Raw genomic sequence first — 18,715 nt, 5'->3', positions numbered from 1 at the left:
TTGATTTATTTTTGAGGGAGAGAGCGCGTGCACACAAGCAGGGGAGGGACATCGAGAGGGCGACAGAGGATCGGAAGTGGGCTCTAACAGCAGACACCCCGATTCGGGGCTTGAACTCACAAGCCGGGAGATGGTGACCTGAGCCAAAGACAGACACTCAGCCGACTGAGCCACCCAGCTGCCGCCCCTCCCTGTATGTTCATCTTGGTGGGTGACCCCTCCACCTGCGTGGTCACCAGACAGGGACCTGGGGTCATCCGGAACGCCTCACCTGCACATGTCACCCCTCAAACAAGCTCTAGGTTTGCTGTGGAAGCATCTCCCCGATCTACCACTCCTCTGTGCACCTAGCACAGCACCCGCTCCTCCGGCCGCCGTCCACCACCCAGCCCGGGCGCCTTCGTGGTTCTCCACCTCGTGGTTTAGCTGTGTCTTTCTAAAACCCAAATTCGACCTTCTCTTCGGGTCTTAACATCTTTCGGTGGGCCCCCCGCTGCTTCTGGGGCCAAGTCCCAGCTGCCACCAGGCCTTCCGTGCAGGTAGGCGGGTGGCCTCCCTCTCTCAACTCTTCTCTCGTCGCTCTGCCTATAGGGCCCCAGGCTCAGCACCTCGTTACACCTGCGGGCCTCTCTGCTCGGGACCCAGAAGAAGCGACTCCTCTGGCAGTGGGGACGGGGGGGAGGCTTTCCTGCTAACCGCGCCGCGTCCTCTGGCCACCCCCGGACCTCACTGCGCGCACGCTCACTGTTGCCGCCGTTTGGCGGCCTGTCACCCACGTGGCCAGGGGCTCCTGGAAGACGTACTGTCGTAGCAAGGTGTCTGTGTGGATGACCGCAGCGTCACGGCGAGCAGCCGCGGAGGCAGCCCCCCGGGGAGGTGGAAAGGGAGCCGGGGGGCCAGTCCTAGAAGCCAAAGAAGGAGTGTGGAGGGTGTTCCGCTGCGTCAGCGAGGCCCGAACCGCCCTCGGGAGGAGGAGCCTGGGGTCCAGCGCCGCGCCAGCCGCCCTGGCTTCCTACCCGGGGACACCGAGCGCTCTGCGCCCGCAGACCCGGCGGGGGTCGCCGGGCTAGGTCTGGGCCGGCGGCCCTCCCCAGGCGGGCCTCCTCTGGTGTCGAGCGGCGGGGCGGAGCGGGCGGGGACGCCGGCCACGCCAGCGAGCTCCCCGGCGCACGGCTCGCGGCCCCGCAGGAGAGCCGGCTTCCTTTGTGCGCACGCGCGCCGCCCGGGCCGGGAGGGGCGGGGCCTGGACGGGTCGAGGGGCGGGGTCGGGGCCCGGGCCCGCCTCCCCGAGCTCCTGCGAGCCGCCGAGCGCTGGGCACGCCAGCTCTTCTAGGGGCTTCAGGTGAGCGGGGGGGACTGGGGCGCAGGGGGGCCGGGAGGCCTCCCTCGAGGCCGGGCCGTCGCTCGGACCGCGGGTCCATCCTTCCGGCCGTCTGCCAGCAGCCGCCTCCGCGGAGAATGGGAGAACAAAGGGAGGGGGCGGTTCTGGGGCCCCCGAGGGAATCCAGGGTCCCAGGTACCCGCCCTGCCCGCTGACACTTTCGGTTTCTCCCTGAGTCAGAGGCGCCGCCCAAGAGACCCTGGGCCCGCGCCGCGCGCGGCCGCCTCTCCGCGTTTGCCTGTCCGTCTTTGTGTCTGTCTCTGTGTCTGTCTGGCTGTGTCCGAACTTGCCACCACTTCCAAAACTAAGCCTCCCGGACACTGACACCGGCGAACTCTCGCCCCTTTCCCATGGCAGGTAAGTGGGCGCGAGGCTGAGGGTCTCCGTTATCCCCCCACGGACTCGGGAGCTGGGCGTCGAGCACACCCTGCGGGAATGTGCTCCGACTGGCCGTGTGGGGCCCCTCCCTTCCTCCCGGGGAGCCGCCGCCCTGCTCCCCCGCCCCGTCGTCCTCAGTCTCTTCCCATCTCATCGCCCTGCAGCCTCGCGGCCCGAGGGGAGAGGGGATGTGGCCGCGGGTCCCCGTCTAATCTACCCGTGTCCCCCCACCAACAGGCTACTTGCCCCCCAAGGGCCACGCCCCTTCACCCCCTCCTCCCTACCCTGTGACGGCTGGGTACCCGGAGCCGGCGCTGCACCCCGGGCCCGGGCAGGCACCAGTGCCCCCCCACATGCCTGCCCCTGCGCCCGGCTTCTCTCTTTTCCCTTCGCCCGGCCCCGGGGCCCCAGGGCCTGCTGCCCCGTTCTTGCCACTGCCCGGGGTGCCTTCCGGCCTCGAATTCCTGGTGCAGGTGAGTGGGAGGGCGCCGGGTGGGGGGCGGGGAGAGTGACGAGCAGGGGACCCTGGCGTCCAGACCAGCCAGCTGACATCGGGCGCGGACCTTCCTGCCTTTCCAGATTGATCAGATCTTGATTCACCAGAAGGCCGAGCGAGTGGAAAGTGAGTGGAAGGAGTAGGTTGGGCCTCGTGACGAGGGCAGAGACAGGGGGCTCTTGGGCAGGTGGCGGGGCCTGAGCCTCAGCGTGTCCCCCCTTGGCAGCGCTCCTGGGCTGGGAGACATGTAACCGGTATGAACTGCGCTCGGGGGCCGGACAGCCCCTGGGGCAGGCGGCCGAAGAGAGCCACTGCTGCGCGCGCCTGTGCTGTGGCGCCCGCCGGCCCCTGCGTGTCCGCGTGGTGGACCCCAGTGATCGAGAGGTGCTGCGTCTGCTCCGCCCCCTGCACTGTGGCTGCAGCTGCTGCCCATGTGGCCTCCAGGAGGTGGGCTGGGAGGGCTGGGGCCAGGGACGGGGTTGGGTGGGGGGAGGGGCAGGCCGGAATGGGGAGGACCAAGGATGGAACGCCGTCCGCTCGTGATGAGGCCTGGGATGAAGCTTAGCTCGGGTGGGGGTGGCAGGCGGGATGGGAGATCTAGGGGGGAGCGGGGCGGGTGGTAGACCCGGAAGCTGAGAGCTCGGGCCAGGGTGCCCTGGCTCGGCAGTGACCCTGCCTGCCCCTGGCTCCAGATGGAAGTACAGGCCCCTCCCGGCACCACCATTGGCCACGTGCTACAGACCTGGCATCCCTTCATCCCCAAGTTGTCCATCCAGGATGCCGATCGCCGGACCCTCCTGCGCGTGGTGGGGCCCTGCTGGACCTGTGGCTGTGGCACAGACACCAACTTTGAGGTACCAGGAAGAAGGGGAGATTCCTGGGAACTTCACAAACCAAGATGGCAGCTTCTGTGAGGCGCGATGGCCAACACTAAGGGCAAGACCCTGAGCTCACTGATCCAAATCCACGGAGGCTCCTAGCACATCTCCAGTGTTCTCCATTCAGAAGGGGGTGGCCCGGTGGCCTTCTGAAAGCTTGGCAGGGAGGCTTTCCTCTGAAGGACCAATGCTGATGGTCACCTGCCGCCCCGTGTTGAGGGGGAAACAAGCTAAGGCCAGGCTTGGTTTGGGGCACAGGATGACCACTGGGTCTGCTGCGGGCTGGCTGCTATGCACGAGCGTGTGAGCCCGGGCCCTGGAGCCAGCACCAGTGTAACTTGTCAGCATCCTGCAGCTTGCCCCCCCCCCCCCACGGGTGATCTACGTCCTCGTCATCAGAACCCAAGTGGTGACAGTGCCAGGGGTGAGGCCTGGGAAGCGCTTTCGTTTCCAGAAGACAGAGGCACCTCCCCGACACTGTGGTTCTTTAAGGGATAATCACCAGGGCAGATAAGGGAGAAATCACAGGGAGAAGCCCGTAGACTTTCCAAGGCTTCCGATGAGGTGTCCTACCTAAGCCTACTTTTACAAATCGAGTCACCTTGGGAGCTGGGTGGAGGCTCAGTGATAGAAAGATGACTGGGTGACCTCTGCACGGGAACGTGCAGCCCGTGGGGCCCTGGGAGACCCAGGCTCCCTTTTACGTAGTTACGAGCAGCCCGACCGGGAGGGCACAGAAGGCAATCACTTCAGTTCTAGCCCCTGAAAATAAGCCTAGGAAACGATCAGGAAATCACAGTGAATTACCTCCCCCGTCACCAGGGCCTGTTGTTCTTGGGCCCGGAGAGGCCAGTGGAAATCCTGGTCCTTAGAGGCCACTTACTGCTGCCCCTCCCCCACCAGACGGGCTTGGATCCCCTCTGGATGAAGCTCGGACAGGGCCCTTGCTACTTTGCGGGGTAAAGGCACCTCTTTGGGCAGGCACAGCCTTCTAGGCGCCTGGCTGGCTGGTCGAGCGCAGTCCCCTAGCCCTCTTGGACCAGGCCACTCTGTTCAGGGCGCTGACCTCACCAGCTACGGGCGGCGGGTACTTTGGTGACCAAAACAAACCTGGGAAGCAGCTCTACACGGAGATGAGTACTCGGTGCTTCCGTTCCTGCCGCTGCTTACGTTCGGTTTTCGCGTATGGCCTTTCAGGAGCCACACTGCACTATACACACGCAGTGTGACCGAGGGTGACTTGGTTTCCCCGGATGCCACCGGGAAACCCGCCGGAAGGACTCGCTAAGGACAGAGCCGGCGCCGCTCATACGCGGCGACGGTGGGGGGGGGGGGGGGGGGCGGGGCCTGGCGGCAGGGGAGGTCGGCCACGTCCCCCCCAGCTGGCGCCTGCCTTCCCGACAGGTGAAGACCCCGGATGAGTCACGCAGCGTGGGCCGGATCAGCAAGCAGTGGGGGGGGCTGCTCCAAGAAGCCCTCACCGATGCGGATGACTTCGGCCTGCAGTTCCCGCTGGATCTGGACGTGAGGGTCAAGGCGGTGCTGCTGGGAGCCACGTTCCTCATTGTGAGTTGGCTGCCCCGCCTCCCCTCCCACCACCCCGCTCTCCGTCAAGGCTCTGTGCGCATCTTGGCCTCCCGCTAGATTAGAGACACGCTCTATGGGGGCGGGGGGCGGGGGGCGGGTGCAGGTTCCGGACCCGGGTTGTGAGAGCTGAGCTAGGCCAGCCCCCGCCAGCCCCGTTGACCGTGCCCTCCCGTCAGGACTACATGTTCTTCGAGAAGCGAGGAGGCGCTGGGCCCTCTGCCGTCACCAGTTAGAGGCCACCTCAGGGCGAGGAGACCATCACCTCAACCAGAATCCAGGATGGCCACCTGTCAGAGGCGGCCGCTTTCCGCGACGTTTGCCGCAGGGGACAGACGGGGATGCCCGAGAGTCTAGGGCCCGCGGCGCCCTACCCCTGCCCCGATCCCCTGGCCTCCTTCGCCTTGGCCCCTGGGGAAGGGTATGTATGAGAACCCTTCTCCCTCGCACCGCTGTCTCTCCGATCCCTTGGCACACAGGCGTATCAGCTTTACCCTCCCTTCCCCCGGCCCCCTTCCGGGGCCTGTGCTCCAGATCCGGCCTTGGGAATCCAGGGCCCTCGGGCTTTCTGGCAGGAGCTGGGGTGGGCAAGGGTTTGCAGCACCAAAGACGGCTGGCGTGACCGCTCTCGCCCCGCATCAGCTTGGCCAATCGGTTCAACCTCAGACCGTGGCGCTCTGAGGGGATCCCCGCCTCCCCCACAGCCGGTGCTTCGTGCAGCTTCCTCCGGAGCCTTAAGCACCCCATCCTGCCCTCTGCCTTAGGAAGGAGGCTGTATCTTTGTATGTTATATTCATATAAACTTTGTAACTTTTCGGATTTCGGAAGATGTATGTGATGGGAGAGAGGAGAAGGGAGTTGGTGTGGGAAGACACGATGGGAAGTAGGACGGCCGGGCTGGGTGGGGGCTGGCCCGTTTCATAATCCGTGCTGCCAAGATCCAGCGTCTTTGAGTTCAAGAGGGCGACTTCATCGTCCATTATGGCCCCGGACCAAGCCAAGGCAGTCTGGGCCACGTAGCCCAAGTCAGCGGGATCGCTTCCGTCGTCCGAGATGACTGCTCCCACAGAGACCCGTGTGGCAGCCGACGGCAGTTCGGGGTGGCTGTCCCCGAGGCCCAGGATGGCCATTGGATCGCTCTCTGCAGCAAGTGGAAGCTTCCTGTGGGTGCGACGTGTGGCAGCTGTGTCCCTCCGAGTTCTCCTCGTGGTTGGCAATGTGGGAGGCAGAGCGGAGGAGATCCTTCTATGAACCAGCCGAGGGAGCGTGAGCCCTCAGAGGCCAAGGGGCAGGGCGGGAGGAGACATTCAGCAGCGCGCGACCCCGGGCTCCTCCCGTACCTGCCAACGATCTCCCCAGGTGGGCAATTCTGCCCTGATGGGACCTGTCCGGGTTCTGCTTGGTCCCACGTGGCCAGGCCCTTGACCCAGGCTAGTATCCACAGCCAAGGGAGCAGACCTCAGGGCCGGGCCAGGACGTAGCGGCTGGCGGCCGAGAGGTCCCACTGGTAATGCTCCAGGATGCGTCGGCAGTCGGCCCTGGACCGGCTGCTCAGATGGAAGAGCTGGTCCACCTGCGGAGGCAGGAGGGAGGGCAGTGGCTGCCACGGGGCAGGGGCGGGAGGGGTGGGAACCCGAGAGAAGGGTCTGGCTTTACCTTGAGATTCCGGATGGCGGAAACCACGTCTCCCCCAGTGGCCCTTAGCGCCGCCTGGCACTCCTGGTGGGTGACTCCGTGAACGCTCAGCTCCACCTACGGGGCACGAAGTCCGGCTAAGGCCACGGTCCCGCCTGTAGCCCCTGGGGACACCAGGCCACCTCAGGGAGTTCTCACCTCCATAATCCTCCTCTGCAACTCGGGGTCGGGCAAGAGGCCTCCGGAGGGAACGGTGGCTTTGCCGGCTCCAGGTTTTCCCGGGGGGTGGCTGGGGAGGGGTTCTCTTCTGGGCCACGGAGGCCGCTCCCTGGGGGGCTGGCTGGGCTGAGAAGGACTGGAGGCAAAGGGAGGGCAGGATGGCAGGCCAGGGGGTCCGCGGGTCACGGCTCTGGCATGGCGAAGTTCGGGGGGGCTGGAACCACCCCCTGTGGGGCGGGGGCCCAGGGACAGAACAGACTCCAGGCTCTTGGAAATGACTGCACAGTTGAGAAATAATCAACCTGAGGGGAGGCCCAGATGCTGGGCCCTGCCTTCTCCCCGTTGTGTCTGTGCCGTGCTCGTGGGGGGCCCTTGGTTAGGGGGACAGGAAGACAGGTGTGCGGAACAGACACCCCAGCCCAGGCAGCTGAGGCCCCAGAGAACGGAGAGGGCGGGCGCTGCGGGGGGAGACGCACAGCGATAGAGAGGGCAGATGGGGGGCCGCGGCGTTGCCGACACCAAGGTCGGGACTCAGAGCGGGGGGGGGGGGGGGGGCAGAAGTGCGAGAAGCCCGGTCCCCGGCACCACACCCACCTCTCGCCCTCTGCAGGGGCACGTTCCTTCTCTGGCCCCGTGCCGGAGGCAAATCCCGAAGCTTGGCCTTCCCTCTGTCCCTGTTGGAGAGCAATCCGGTTCATTCTCCCCACCTGGCACATCAGTGTGCCCCCCCCCCCACCAGAAACTCAGGGAGGGGGGGCTCCCAGGCAGGCTGAGCCCCAGAGTGGAAGTCCCGGCTGGGAGGCAAGTCCAGCCTTCCCTCCAGCTGCCCCCCCCCCAGGCCCCCTCCCCAAGCTTCCCTTCCAGAGGCATTGCTGGGCTTGTGTCCCCCACTCACCCATCCGTGCTTCCCTGGTGCAGCTCGCCCCGGGCAGGGGACACTCTGTGGACCGGACGGGTGGCTGGCGAGCCCCCCGAGTCTGCCAGTGTCACTGCTGAGGCTGGGAAGCTGCCCACTTTGAACGTGCGGCCATTCTGGCCCTTCCAGGTCGGGGAGTCCGGGCTGTGGGAAGAGGCACTGTTAGAGGGGACGGAGGGGGAGGGGGGCTGGGCTCCGGCCCACATTCAGCGCGCAAGCTGTGTGCCTGCAGCGGCAGCTGCCTGGAAGAAGGGAGGCTCTTTTCTCCCTAACACAAAAGGGCTCTACGGGCTTGGTGGCTCCAGTGGGAGCCACGACTTTAGTGGCGCTCCCGGGGCCCAGCGGGGAAGGGAGGAGGCGGAGGGTCAGGGTTCAGGGAGCTGGGCGGGGGGGGGGGGGGGGGGGGGGGGGCAGCAGATTGGGACCAGGGTCAGGCAGGTCGGGTGGGAGTCCTCCTCCTTGGGGACGTGTGGGAGGCCCGAGGCTGTCACCTGCCCTCGATGATGGTGATGGGGTCACCAGTCTCCATCCTTAGGGCGCCTGGCTCTGTGACCTCCCTCACACAATGTGCCTCAGGAGGCCACGCCTGCAGAGACAGGAAGAAAGGGTGGCAGGGCTTGTGGCCTGAGTCAGAAGGGCAAGATCACGTGAGCAGGAGAGGAAGGAGACTCCTGTTTACGCACCCACCCATCAAACCCATACCAGGTATGTCCTCTGTCCCGGGCCCAGGGGGGACTGTCCCTATCCCCCAGTAGGGGGTGGCAGATCTGGGTTCCACACCAAGCCGGACGTACCCCAGGGGTCAGGAAGCAACAAAGGGAGGGGGGGCTGTCTCTGCCTAGGAGAACCAAGGGAGGGTCCTCCCACGCACCGCTCTGCCTCCCGGTGTCTCTGGAAATATTTTCCTTTTCTTCCCAGCCCTGCTGCCTTGACCCTGACCGCAGACATCCTTTCATTTCTGCTTCATGACCCCTGTCAGCCACCTGCTCTTCCCTTGTTCAGTCTCCTTCCTCTCATCCCTCCCTGCTCCAAGCCAGAGTGAGAGAACATGTAAAGTGACTGGGAACTCCCCTGCTCAAAATCCCTCCATGGCTCCCAGGTGCCTTCAGGGTAAAGACAGAGTCTTCAACAACGCAGTTTGCCGATTTAGGGGACGGCGCTCTTGGGTCAATTGACTGCTTCAAATCCCAACTCCTCCACTTAAACTGTCACTGCCTTAGCCGCCTTGAGTGCCCCCATCTGTAAACTCCAGATAATAATGGCCTTACGGGGTTGTTGTGAGGATGAAGCGGGCCAACGTGCAAGGAGACATGTGAAGCACTTAGCACGGTGTCTCCCAGGGCTGGCCCCGGTCACGTATCATTCCTCACGTAGCCCTCCACGGGGCACCTGAGATGCTGGGGCCGCCTTAGTTGTATTTCCCAGTCGCATGCAGACCTTTCTTCCCTCTGCCTGTCAAACCTACTGCTCTCTGTTCCGCGCTCCGTCCCCCAGCCCTCGGCATCCGTCTCCGCAGCCCTAAGCTGTCTCCCCAGGGCTCTGGGCCCCGCTGCAGGTAGACACTGAATCCGGGTTATCCGGAGCCGGTCCCTGACCCCAGCCCAGGAGTATCTGTCACTCCTGTGCGCGGAGCTCTGGGAGAAACCAGAGAGCGGGTGCATCTGGGGAGGTGGGGGCTCCCACCTCTTGGAGCAGCCCCTCCAGGTGGGGAAAGCTGGGCCGGTCGGCAGGGTGGGGGGCCCAGCAGCGCAAGGCGAGGGCGTAGAGAGCCCTGGGGCAGAGGGGAGGCCGAGGCAGCCGGGCTCGGTCCTTCTCCAGCCGCTGCAGGATGAGGTACGGCGGGACGCCGGCCCAGGGCTCCTCGCCCCCGGAGAACATCTCCCACAGCGTCACCCCAAACATCCACACGTCAGACGCAAAAGAGAAGGCCCCGTGGCGCAGGCTCTCTGGGGCGCACCTGTGGAAACGCAGCTGAACGGGCCGCACGGGTCCCTCCCGGAGGAGCCGGGTGATCTTCTCGAGGACTTCCGGGGGCCCTCCCAGAATCCTCGTCCCAGCCTCCCCCGGAGGGAGCCGTCCACACCGCCCCGGCCCTCTAGGGCCCTCTAGTGCCCGGGGATCCCGGCTCCGCGCCCTCACCAGGCATAGGGGATGGGGCGGGGTCCGCCCATGACGTAGCGGCCCCGGGCGCCGCGCAGCGGCCGCACCAGCCCGAAGTCGGCCACCTTGATCGTGCGCGGGGAGGCCAGCAGCAGGTTGCGCGTGGCGAGGTCTCGGTGCACCAGCCCCCGGGCCCCCAGGTACGCCATGGCCCCCGCCAGCTGCCGCAGGAAGAGGCAGAGCAGGGCCACGGGCAGCGGGGGCGTGGGGGCCGGGGCGGCCAGGCGCGCGTGCAGGGAGCCCAGGGGCGCCAGCTCCATCACCTGCGGGAGCACGGCGCCGCGTGAGCAGAGGTCCGGCCCCAGGGGACCCTGCCGCCCACCTGCCCTGGGAGCCGCTGTCCGGGTCTGCTCACCATCTGCAGAGGCTGGCCCAGGACGAGGCCGTGCAGACGCAGCACGTGTGGGTGCTCCAGGTTCATCATGATGGACACCTCTCGAAGGAAGTCCCCCAGCTCGGTGCCCACGGGGCCTTCAGGACCCACGCGGAGGGACTTGACAGCCACTGGGACCTGGGAGGAGTCGGGGGGGGGGTGGGAAGGACGCTTAGGGAACAGCTACGTGGGGGCCAGAGCACAGAGGGCACGCGGAAGAGTCGGGCAGCCGGCCCCAGCACCCAGAATGCACTGGGTTCCCTGGGTACTCACACTCTGACCGCTGGGCAGTGTCCATAACCCTCGGTGCACCACTCCAAAGCAGCCAGAGCCCAGCAGCTCCCCTCTGCACACAGCACCATCCGGGATCAGACACTTGAGTCCCCCCTCGGGCTCAGGGAGGGACAACAGGGGGCTGTCTGCAGGGGGGGTGGTCTCCTTCTGCTCAGGTACAAAGCCCCCAAGGATCTGAAGCAGGGGTGGGAAATTAAGTGGGTGCCCTCCTCCCTGACACTCACCCCACCCCATTCCCGGGCCTAAGCTGGCCCTTTAAGTCCACGGCCCCCACCGGGAAATGCACACCTTGTAGACCCAGTTCTTAGACTTAAGCCCGGAACGGTGTCTCTTCAGGGCTTCGGCCAGTCTGCGCTGGGCTGGGGAAGGTCAGAATCAGAGGACTTGGTGGTACGCGGGGGTGGGGGTGGGGATGGAGGTTGCAGAAGGATTTATAGGCAAAGAAGAGGGCTGGTGTGTCGGGGGGGTGGGCAGAGCGGGTTCGAAACTACGAGGCTGGGGACCAAGAGAGCAGGACCTCTGCGCAGGGGCCCCTTACCGGGCCGGCCCATGCCGATGCCGTCCAGGTCCTCAGGCTTTACAAAGTCGAAATGCTCCGGCCGAGTAACATTAAGTTCCTCGAGGATGGGTCGGTAGAACTGGGCCAGCTGGATGTCCCGGAGCAGGCGAAGCAGCCACAGCGAGCTGGCCTCAGGGAGCATGTCTGGAGAAGGAGTCCCTCAGGATGCTGCGGTCACCTCCAGACACATAGCCCAAGGAAGGCACCTGAGACCGAGACCCCAGAAACACGCTCGCCAGCCGCCTCCACCCTCCACCCATCAGAAACGCTGGGGGGGGGGGGCAGAGGGAGGGACACACCCGGAGCGGCCAGGAATCCCGCCGCTCCCACAAGCCCCAGGGACAGCGCCCCCCATGCCTGAGATCCACTACCCTCCCCCCCTCAGCGGTGAGAAACCCGCCCTCCTCACACCTGAGAGCTGAGCACCCTGGAGACCCCAGGGACGTTCCTTTGCTCACTCCTGAGCTGTGAAGGCACGCAGCCTGTGTGTGCTTAGCGCACCCAGACCAGACGCCCAGGGACCAGGGACCTACCAGACATGCCCAGATATGCTAACCACACACACACACACACACACACACACACACAGGTACAATGCCTCCCACGCTCAAAACACTGCCACGCGCACAGAGATCTACAACATGCTGCAGACGGTGTCTGAGCCACCCAGGTGGGTGGCCTCGCAGATCTGAGACACTTCGGGACGCTGCCATGAAACGCAGCTCATACTGCCACATACCCTCCCTCCTGTGCCTACTTGTGACCCGGCAGCTCACCGCCTGGGAGATACGGCCGTCCACGTGTCCGAGACGTGAAGGTCCCCGCAAAGCCACAACCCACGGGGACGCCAGGGCACGCTGGGCGCGCGGGCCTGAATCATTCAGGCATCCCCCCCGCCTCCACCCACAGAAGCCCAGGGTCACTGCCTTTCCTACACCGGAGGCGGCAACGCTTGAAATCGCGCTGGGCGTCTGTGATTGGCGGTCAGGTGCAGGCCAGCTGAGCTCGGGCGCTGCCTACAGAGGCAGGTGCTGCCAGGTGCACAGTCCCTTCCACACCCACCTGAGCTCAGCTCCAGGTAGCGCCCGGCCCGCACCCCTGAGTCACTCAAGCCACCTTGAGCGTCACCAACCTAACTCCACCAATCTTCGCTCGCTAAGGCCCGGTGCTCCGGGCGCCCGCTGCCTGCGCAGCGCTCTCCCTGACGCACGCCGGGACCTCTCCGACCCCCCACGCGAGGGAGACCTGGAGGAAGGGTTGAACGAGGAACTGGGCGCGAGGAGGGGCGGGGGAGGGGGAGAGGCCACGACACTGAGAGACCCGGGACCACCTGCCAGGTGAGAGGGAGAAAGCACGGGAAGGGGGACCGGGGGAAACGCGGCCGCGGTGGGGGGAAGGAGAGGGGGTGGAGGGAAGGAGGGAAGGCGAACAGGGCACCCGCGGACGCACCCCAAGTGACGGCGGCTCCGCCAGCCCCTGCGCGGGGCGTCCCGGCTCCTCCGGACCCTCACCTGGAGAAAGCGGAAACGGCGGCTGCGGAGCCGCCCAGGCCGCCAGCGCTAAATCCCGGGGAGGGCGGGGCCGAGGCGGCGGGGCGGGGCCTATGGGGCGGGGCCTGGGACCGAGGGGGCGGGGCCTGGCGCGGGTCCCGGCCAGCCCACGCCCTGCCCGGGTCCCCGGGCCCGACTCCTGGAGCCCCGCGACCGCGGGCTGGGGGCCCCTCCTCGGCCAGGCCAGACCCCGAGAAGCCCTTCTCCGTCCTTTCCCTCTCCCCTGCTGCACACCCTCTTTCCAGCCTCTTTCAAAGAGCCTTTCGCCCAGGTTCCCAGACTTCGTCCTCGGTGTCCTGTCCCCCATGCTCCCCTCTCCCCAGATCACCTCTCTCAGCCAGAGTCCCACCCCTCGAAGGAATCAGCCTCAGATGGAGATAACGGGCCCGGGCGCTGGGAGTATAAGGCTAAACAGGACAAAGTCCCCGGGTCCCAGCAGGGGACAGAGCTTCCTAGCCCCCACGTGGAGAAAGGCAAGGTGCACAGGTGCTTTGAAATGGAGCCAGGGCAGGGGCGCCTGGGGGGCGGCGGGGTGTGGGTGGGGCTCAGTCCGTTAAGCATCCGACTTTGGCTCAGGCCATGATCACGATTTGCGGGTTCGAGCCCCGCGTCAGGCTCTGTGCTGACCGCTCAGAGCCTGGAGCCTGCTTCGGATTCTGTGTCTCCCTCTCTCTGTGTCCCTCCCCCAGTTGCGCCCGCGCGCGCTCTCTCTCTCTCTCTCTCTCAAAAATAAATAAACATTAAAAGTTTTTTTAAAAAAACAAATGGAGCCAGGGCAGAGAGGTGCTGATGGTGCAGGAAGTCAACCCCCAGCCTAGACAGAGTCTAAAATTGGAGGGATTGTCGGTTTCCCAGCTCTGAACCTGGGTCCAGTGTGCTGCCCCTGAAAGGGACGTTTTGGGGAGCATGTGGAAGGTCTTGTGTGTGGGTGCAGGGTGGGGAGAAGTTGGGAGTGGGCTCCTAAGCCCCGTCCCATGGGACACCCCTCCCCATCACTGGCATTTAAGTGGCCTCATTCTGGCATAACCCTCCTTCCCCCCATGTAGCCTCTGCTCACTGCTACCTCGACTGTGGCCACAGGAGAAAGTCTAGGACTTTGAAGAAGGGTCTGAAGAGGACCATCCCTCTCCCTTTCCTCCAGGGGTCCAGGGAGGAAGTCACCAAGTCTTCGGAAGGATGTGTGAGCTGCCCCCAGGGTCCCGTGGAGGAAAAAACCTACCCCATCTCGGTAAACACACAGGGTATTGCGGCACCGATGAGAAATTTTTCCCAGTTCACAGATCTACCCGTTTGATGTCTTTGCCAGTTCTCGTGCCCTCCAGCCAGGCCAGCTCATCACGCTGTAATTGCTTCCTCCACGTCTGTTGTTCCTGATAGACCGTGGGCTCCGCGTGGTAGGAGCCGGGGCTGTCTTGTTCACACTAGCGTTCTTAGCACCGGGGACAGTGTAGGCATATTAACAGGTGCATATTGTTGGGGAAGACGTCTGCTCAGTCACATTGTCATTCCTTTGTGGGTGATCTGCCTTTTTCTCCCTGCTTTCGAGATAACCATTGGTGGGGCACCTGGGTGTCTCAGGGAGTTAAGCGTCCGACTCTTGGTTTTGGCTCCGGTCATGATCTCACAGCTCGTGAGTTTGAGCCCCACGTCAGGCTCCACACTGTGCAGGGTCTGCTTGGGGATTCTCTCTCTCTCCCTCTCTCTGCCCCTACCCTGCTTGTGCTCTCTCTCTCTCTCTCTCTAGAAATAAATAAATAAACTTTTTAAAAAAAGTGTCAACATTTCTAAAAAAAAAAAAGAAAAAAAGAAAAAAAAGAGCTATCATTGGTATTTTGTAGTTCTTTACAAAGTATCCAGGAAGAGATTCTTTTTTAATTTATTCTCTTAGTATTTTGTATTTCCTGTATCTGTGAATTCATACCTTTCATCAGTTTGGAGAAATTCTCAGCTAGTATCTCCTCAAATATTCTCTTTCGTCCATTTTTTGCTCCTTTGGGGACTATGGCTAGAAGTATGCTAGACCTTTTAGGGGCGCCTGGGTGACTCTCGGTTAAGCGGCCAACTCTTGATTTCGGTTCAGGTCATGATCTCATAGTTTGTGAGTTCAAGCCCCATGCTGGGCTCCGTGCTGACAGCATGGAGTCTGCTTGGGATTCTCTCTCTTCCTCTCTCTCTCTCTCTCTGCCCCTCCTCCACTCGCTCTCTGTCTCTCTCTCAAAATAAATTTTAAAAAAAGCATGCTAGACCTTTTCAACCCATCCTCCGTGTAATCTGCCTCCCTTCTATATTTTTCAATCTTTGTGTCACTGTGATGCCATCTAGATAATCTCCTTGGGTCCATCTTCCAGCTCATTGTTCTCTCTTTGCTTGCATCTGATGTGCTCTTTAATCCAGACACTGAGGGTCTTTCGTTATTGTTACATTCATGCGAACGTTACTCTACTTTGTATCCTGACAGTACTTTATTGAGGTATAACTCGCATTCAGTACCATGCCCAGATTTAACCACGTGGCTCAATGCACGTCAGCCAATGTACAAAAAGACTCGGAACATTTCAACGATCCCAGAAACTTGCGTCGTGCCCATTTTTTGCCAATTCCACTTTCCAGAAGCCACCACTGTTCTGATTTCTCTAGCGCAAAGATCACTGTTGCTTGCTCCCAACCTTCTTCTCCACGGAGCCACATACTGTTTATAATTGCACTTGGCTGCTTTGACTCAGTGCGTTTTTGAGATTCGTCTTGATGTCGCCCAAGTTCTTGGTGGGAAACACGTGGCTCCATGAGCTTCTTCGAGGAAGAGCGTGTAACGCCTGAGTTTTCTCTGAGTCCGGTGTCTTCACAGATCCGGGTGCACTGGAGGGGTCCTCTGGGAGTTGAACGTGTGCGTGAAGTGCGCTTGAGGGTATATGAAGGCAGGTGCAGCCAGAGAGGTTGGTGGAAGCCAGACACCATGCCAGGTTTTGGGGACCCGAGTGAACAAGCAGCCATGACCACGGCCCTGGTTGGATTTCTGCAACGCTTTGGAGAACGTGGTCAGGAGCTTGGGCCTTGCCTGAGGGCCCTGATAACCACTGAAAGGTTTGAACAGAGGAGTGACAGAACCAGCCTACTGCAGGAAGGGGCTGGGCAAAGGTGACGGAGAAGGAGCAGGGAGTTCAGGGAAGGGGCTCTTCCCATTGGTTCCGGAGACAGAGACTGGCCCTGCTTCGGCCTTGGCGACGGGATGGAGAGGCGGTGAAGAGAGGGGGCATTATTGACTGGACTCCGGGCCCAGGTCCTCTGCCCCAGCAGGAAACCAGACACAGAGGCTCAGCCCCACCTTCATCTGGGGCTTGGACAAAACCCAGGGAATCAGAGAGGTCTCTTTATTCCTCCCCTTGTCCCTATTCATCTCTTACTTTTGGAGTTAAGCTTCTGTCATCCCCACCTGTGCGGGGAAGCACTGTCTAACCACCCTCAGGGGCGCCCCTTCTAAGCCACGATGGGGGGTCCTGCTCACCCTTAAACCTGGAGGCCCAGATCTGGCATCACTCCCGCTTCGTCTGCTTTTCCCCAACCTCTGCCCTGCCCTGCGGGCTCTGTATCCGGGAAGGATGAGCACATTGGCACCACCGGCCAAGTCTTTCCCCACAGGCCAGGGAACCAGAAGGGTAAGCAGAGAGGCCTGCTGGGGTCCTCCCCATCTACTGCCTTGGGTTCGGGTCGGGGGTAGGGCCCATCCCTCTGCGGAAAACTCCCCTCTCCTTTGGGGAACCGCGTTCGTTCCCCCTTAGCTCCCACTTTCCTGCCCTGATCTTTGAAGTCACGGGGCTCTCCCCTTCCGCCTTACCCACGCCAACCTCTCAACGAGGGAAATCACCTCTCTTCAGAGCCTTTGTGTGGCTCTTCCCTCTGCTTGGAAGTCCTCCCACCCTTATCCCATTCTGGCTGAGCGCAGGAAGCCTGTCCCTCCCTGATCTGCTCCCTTCCCCCAAACCCCAAGATCCCTGCGCCTTCCCATCATCATACTCGTTCTTGTAGAATTTGCCGGTAACTTGTCTGTCTCCCTTGCTAGATTCCAAGCTCCAGGTAGAAAAGGACTTTATCTCGCCTGGGTATTGCCGCGTCCCTCTTGCCCAGTCCTGTGCCTGGCTCGTACAATAAGTGCTCAGTAACCTTTGTTGAACAAGTGGGTGAGACAATGCCATCTGGGTAGGGTGAGGCCAAGGAGACTTTTTGACGCCAAGAGCTCCTTTGCTGGTAGTGATGGGGACGGGAGTGCCCAGACCTCACCGTAAGCATTCCCTGGTCAACCCGTCCCTGCTTCCTCACTCTTTGGGCCCCCAAGTTTGGCTCTCCCTAGACCCTTGGGCGAAACCCTCCCGTTCCATCACCCCATCCCCAGGTCCCATCCTTCCCAGGCTGCATTTATCTTGCTAGTTTTTGGAGTCACCAGCCCACCACCCTGTACGCGTCTGTTGGTTGGCTTTCCGGAGTGGAAGGGGTGCTGAATCCACCCTGTTCCTTCCGGGCCACAGAGGAGCTGAAGGTCTGTCTTCAGGGTCATGGTAGCTTAGACCCCGCCTTGGGAGCCTGACCACCTGAGTTGGCATCTTGTGACTCTATCACTTACCCCCCTGTGAATCTGAGCAAGTTACTTCCCATTTCTGGGCCTCTGTGTCCTCCTCTTCGACATGCATCTGTTAGCAGTACGTACCTTCGGTGTCATTGGAGAATTAGCTGTGTCTACACAGCTGGGTGGTCGCCAGCCGGTAGCCAAGCGGCTGCCGATGAAACTCCTTCCCGGCACCAGCACTGTTGAATACGGTGCCTTCCCACAGTGACGAGGGCTCCTCTGTGTCATCAGAGGGATGTCGCAGAAAGGATGGTGTGTGACTTCCGAGTGAGCTCGTACGAGACCGCGAGGATTCTGCCCCGCTCTCTTGGACCCCTCGCTCTGGGGGAACCGAGGCACCAGGTCATGAGGATGCTCAAGCAGTCCTGTGGAGGGGCTCCGCGAGTCAAAGGACTGAGGCCTCTTGCCAACAAGCCAACGCCAACCTGCCAGGCACGTGAGTGAGACATCTTGAGAGATGATCCTCCGGCCCCGGTCAAACCCTCGACTTCCGCAACCCTGATGGACGTCTTGAAGCACCCTCATGGGCAACCATGAGCCAGAACCACCCGGGGAAGCTTCTCCCGAATTTCTGACCCACAGAAACTATGAGATGATGTTTATTGCCTTAGACAATTAACCTTTGGCATCATTTGTTACACAGCTTTAGCCTACTGGCTGTGTCTGACACATCGTCTCCGTACATTAGCCACCATTAACATTGACTTTGCAGGTAGGGGGGCGCCCAGGTGGCTCAAGAGTTAAGCAGCCGACTCTTGGTTTCCACTCGGGTCATGAACTCACAGTTCATGAGTTCAAGCCCTGCATCGGGCTCCGCACTGGTAGGAAGACTAAGGCTGAAGCTGGTGAGTGATGTTTCTCCTGCACGTAGCTAGATGGTGACACAGCCAGTTGTGTCGTGAGGCCCTTAGGTGCCCAGTCCCAGGCTCCTTTCTTCTGTCCCCACTGTCCTCGACTGCTGAGTAGTGATATCTAGTGGCCTAAGCCAACCACTTGATCACGCTCCTGGGCTCTGAGAGTCTGGAACTCCAAGAGGACAAGGTGGGGACAAGTTCTCTGCCCTACTGGGTCTGGGGCCATCGTTGGAAAAACGCAAAGTCTGCAGGTGACCTGACAGCTGGGGGCTGTATTATCGCTCCCGTGGTAGCAGAAGATATTGCCTTTTGACTGAAACCTGCCCCCCCTCCGCCGCAGGGTGGACTCTCCCTGTAGCCTGCACATCGTCACAGCATGGTCACTGGGTTTCAGAGTGAATATCCTCGGAGGCAGAGGGCAGAAGTTGCCAGTTTCTCAAGGCCTTGGCCCAGGGAGTGGCCCAGTTCACTTTGCCTCATTCGGTTGGTCAACCCGTCGTAGAGCCCACGTTCAAGGGAAGGCTACAGAGACCCTACCTCTTGATGGAGGAGGCACATCAAAGGCTTTAGGGTCCATGGTTTAAAACTGCCAGAGCCCTCGTGGCCCCTCTTATTTTGTGAGGGGCTCAGAAGAACCAGCCTTGCCCTGGCAGGCCGTCGGCCTTCCCTGCACAGAAAACACCAGCCCCGCCGGCCTCCTGTGTCACAAGTTCATGAAAAACTCATGTGCGGGGGGGGGGGGGGGTGTCACCAAGGTTCAGAAGAGGAGGGATCAAGATGGCTAGAGATGCTTCCTGCTGTCACCGCGGGCCCGGTTCTG

At 62.2% G+C, this 18,715-nt stretch overlaps 2 protein-coding genes across 6 annotated transcripts; one reads left to right on the top strand and one right to left on the bottom strand.

Moving 5' to 3' along the window:
• Nucleotides 1-1,260: 1,260 nt before the first annotated feature.
• Nucleotides 1,261-5,536, top strand: PLSCR3 (phospholipid scramblase 3). Of its 2 annotated transcripts, none has more exons than XM_030296308.1 (8): nt 1,261-1,342; nt 1,562-1,738; nt 1,997-2,232; nt 2,339-2,381; nt 2,482-2,702; nt 2,948-3,109; nt 4,538-4,699; nt 4,897-5,536. In XM_030296308.1, the coding sequence occupies exons 2-8, from the start codon at nt 1,732-1,734 to the stop codon at nt 4,951-4,953; spliced, it is 888 nt and encodes a 295-aa protein (XP_030152168.1). In that variant the 5' UTR covers nt 1,261-1,342; nt 1,562-1,731; the 3' UTR covers nt 4,954-5,536. The 2 variants fall into 2 exon arrangements, with proteins under 2 accessions (XP_030152168.1, XP_030152169.1); XM_030296309.1 differs by having other exon boundaries at nt 1,320-1,342; nt 1,558-1,738.
• Nucleotides 5,537-5,633: 97 nt separating this feature from the next.
• Nucleotides 5,634-12,443, bottom strand: TNK1 (tyrosine kinase non receptor 1). Of its 4 annotated transcripts, XR_003964770.1 has the most exons (14): nt 12,323-12,416; nt 10,853-11,079; nt 10,603-10,673; nt 10,294-10,488; nt 10,003-10,158; nt 9,627-9,910; nt 9,171-9,444; nt 7,979-8,073; nt 7,467-7,631; nt 7,166-7,245; nt 6,551-6,849; nt 6,374-6,469; nt 6,058-6,290; nt 5,634-5,962 (listed from the first exon to the last, which is right to left on the bottom strand). XR_003964770.1 is itself a non-coding variant. In XM_030296302.1 (13 exons), exons 2-13 carry the CDS (start codon nt 11,013-11,015, stop codon nt 6,177-6,179), a joined length of 1,992 nt encoding a protein of 663 aa, XP_030152162.1. In that variant the 5' UTR covers nt 11,016-11,079; nt 12,385-12,443; the 3' UTR covers nt 5,634-6,176. The 4 variants fall into 4 exon arrangements, 3 of the variants coding, with proteins under 3 accessions (XP_030152162.1, XP_030152161.1, XP_030152163.1); XM_030296302.1 differs by having other exon boundaries at nt 5,634-6,290; nt 12,385-12,443; XM_030296301.1 differs by having other exon boundaries at nt 5,634-6,290.
• Nucleotides 12,444-18,715: the final 6,272 nt, after the last annotated feature.

The sequence above is a fragment of the Lynx canadensis genome, chromosome E1 (assembly GCF_007474595.2).
Source record: "Lynx canadensis isolate LIC74 chromosome E1, mLynCan4.pri.v2, whole genome shotgun sequence".
NCBI classification, from domain to species: Eukaryota; Metazoa; Chordata; class Mammalia; order Carnivora; family Felidae; genus Lynx; species Lynx canadensis.
Note: the sequence above shows the minus strand (reverse complement) of the source record. Positions and strands in the feature narration are given on the sequence as shown.

What these genes read in the sequence shown, in the direction of transcription:
- PLSCR3 (XM_030296308.1), top strand. An exon ending in GCCTCGAATTCCTGGTGCAG is followed by an intron (nt 2,233 to 2,338) that starts GTGAGTGGGAGG and finishes CTGCCTTTCCAG; the next exon opens with ATTGATCAGATCTTGATTCA. An exon ending in TGGGAGCCACGTTCCTCATT is followed by an intron (nt 4,700 to 4,896) that starts GTGAGTTGGCTG and finishes CCCTCCCGTCAG; the next exon opens with GACTACATGTTCTTCGAGAA.
- TNK1 (XM_030296302.1), bottom strand. Translation starts at nt 11,015, where the DNA reads ATGCTCCCTGAGGCCAGCTCGCTGTGGCTGCTTCGCCTGCTCCGGGAC. An exon ending in GCCCCTGCAGAGGGCGAGAG is followed by an intron (nt 6,850 to 7,165) that starts GTGGGTGTGGTG and finishes TCAACTGTGCAG; the next exon opens with TCATTTCCAAGAGCCTGGAG. An exon ending in CCGCCATCCGGAATCTCAAG is followed by an intron (nt 6,291 to 6,373) that starts GTAAAGCCAGAC and finishes CTGCCTCCGCAG; the next exon opens with GTGGACCAGCTCTTCCATCT.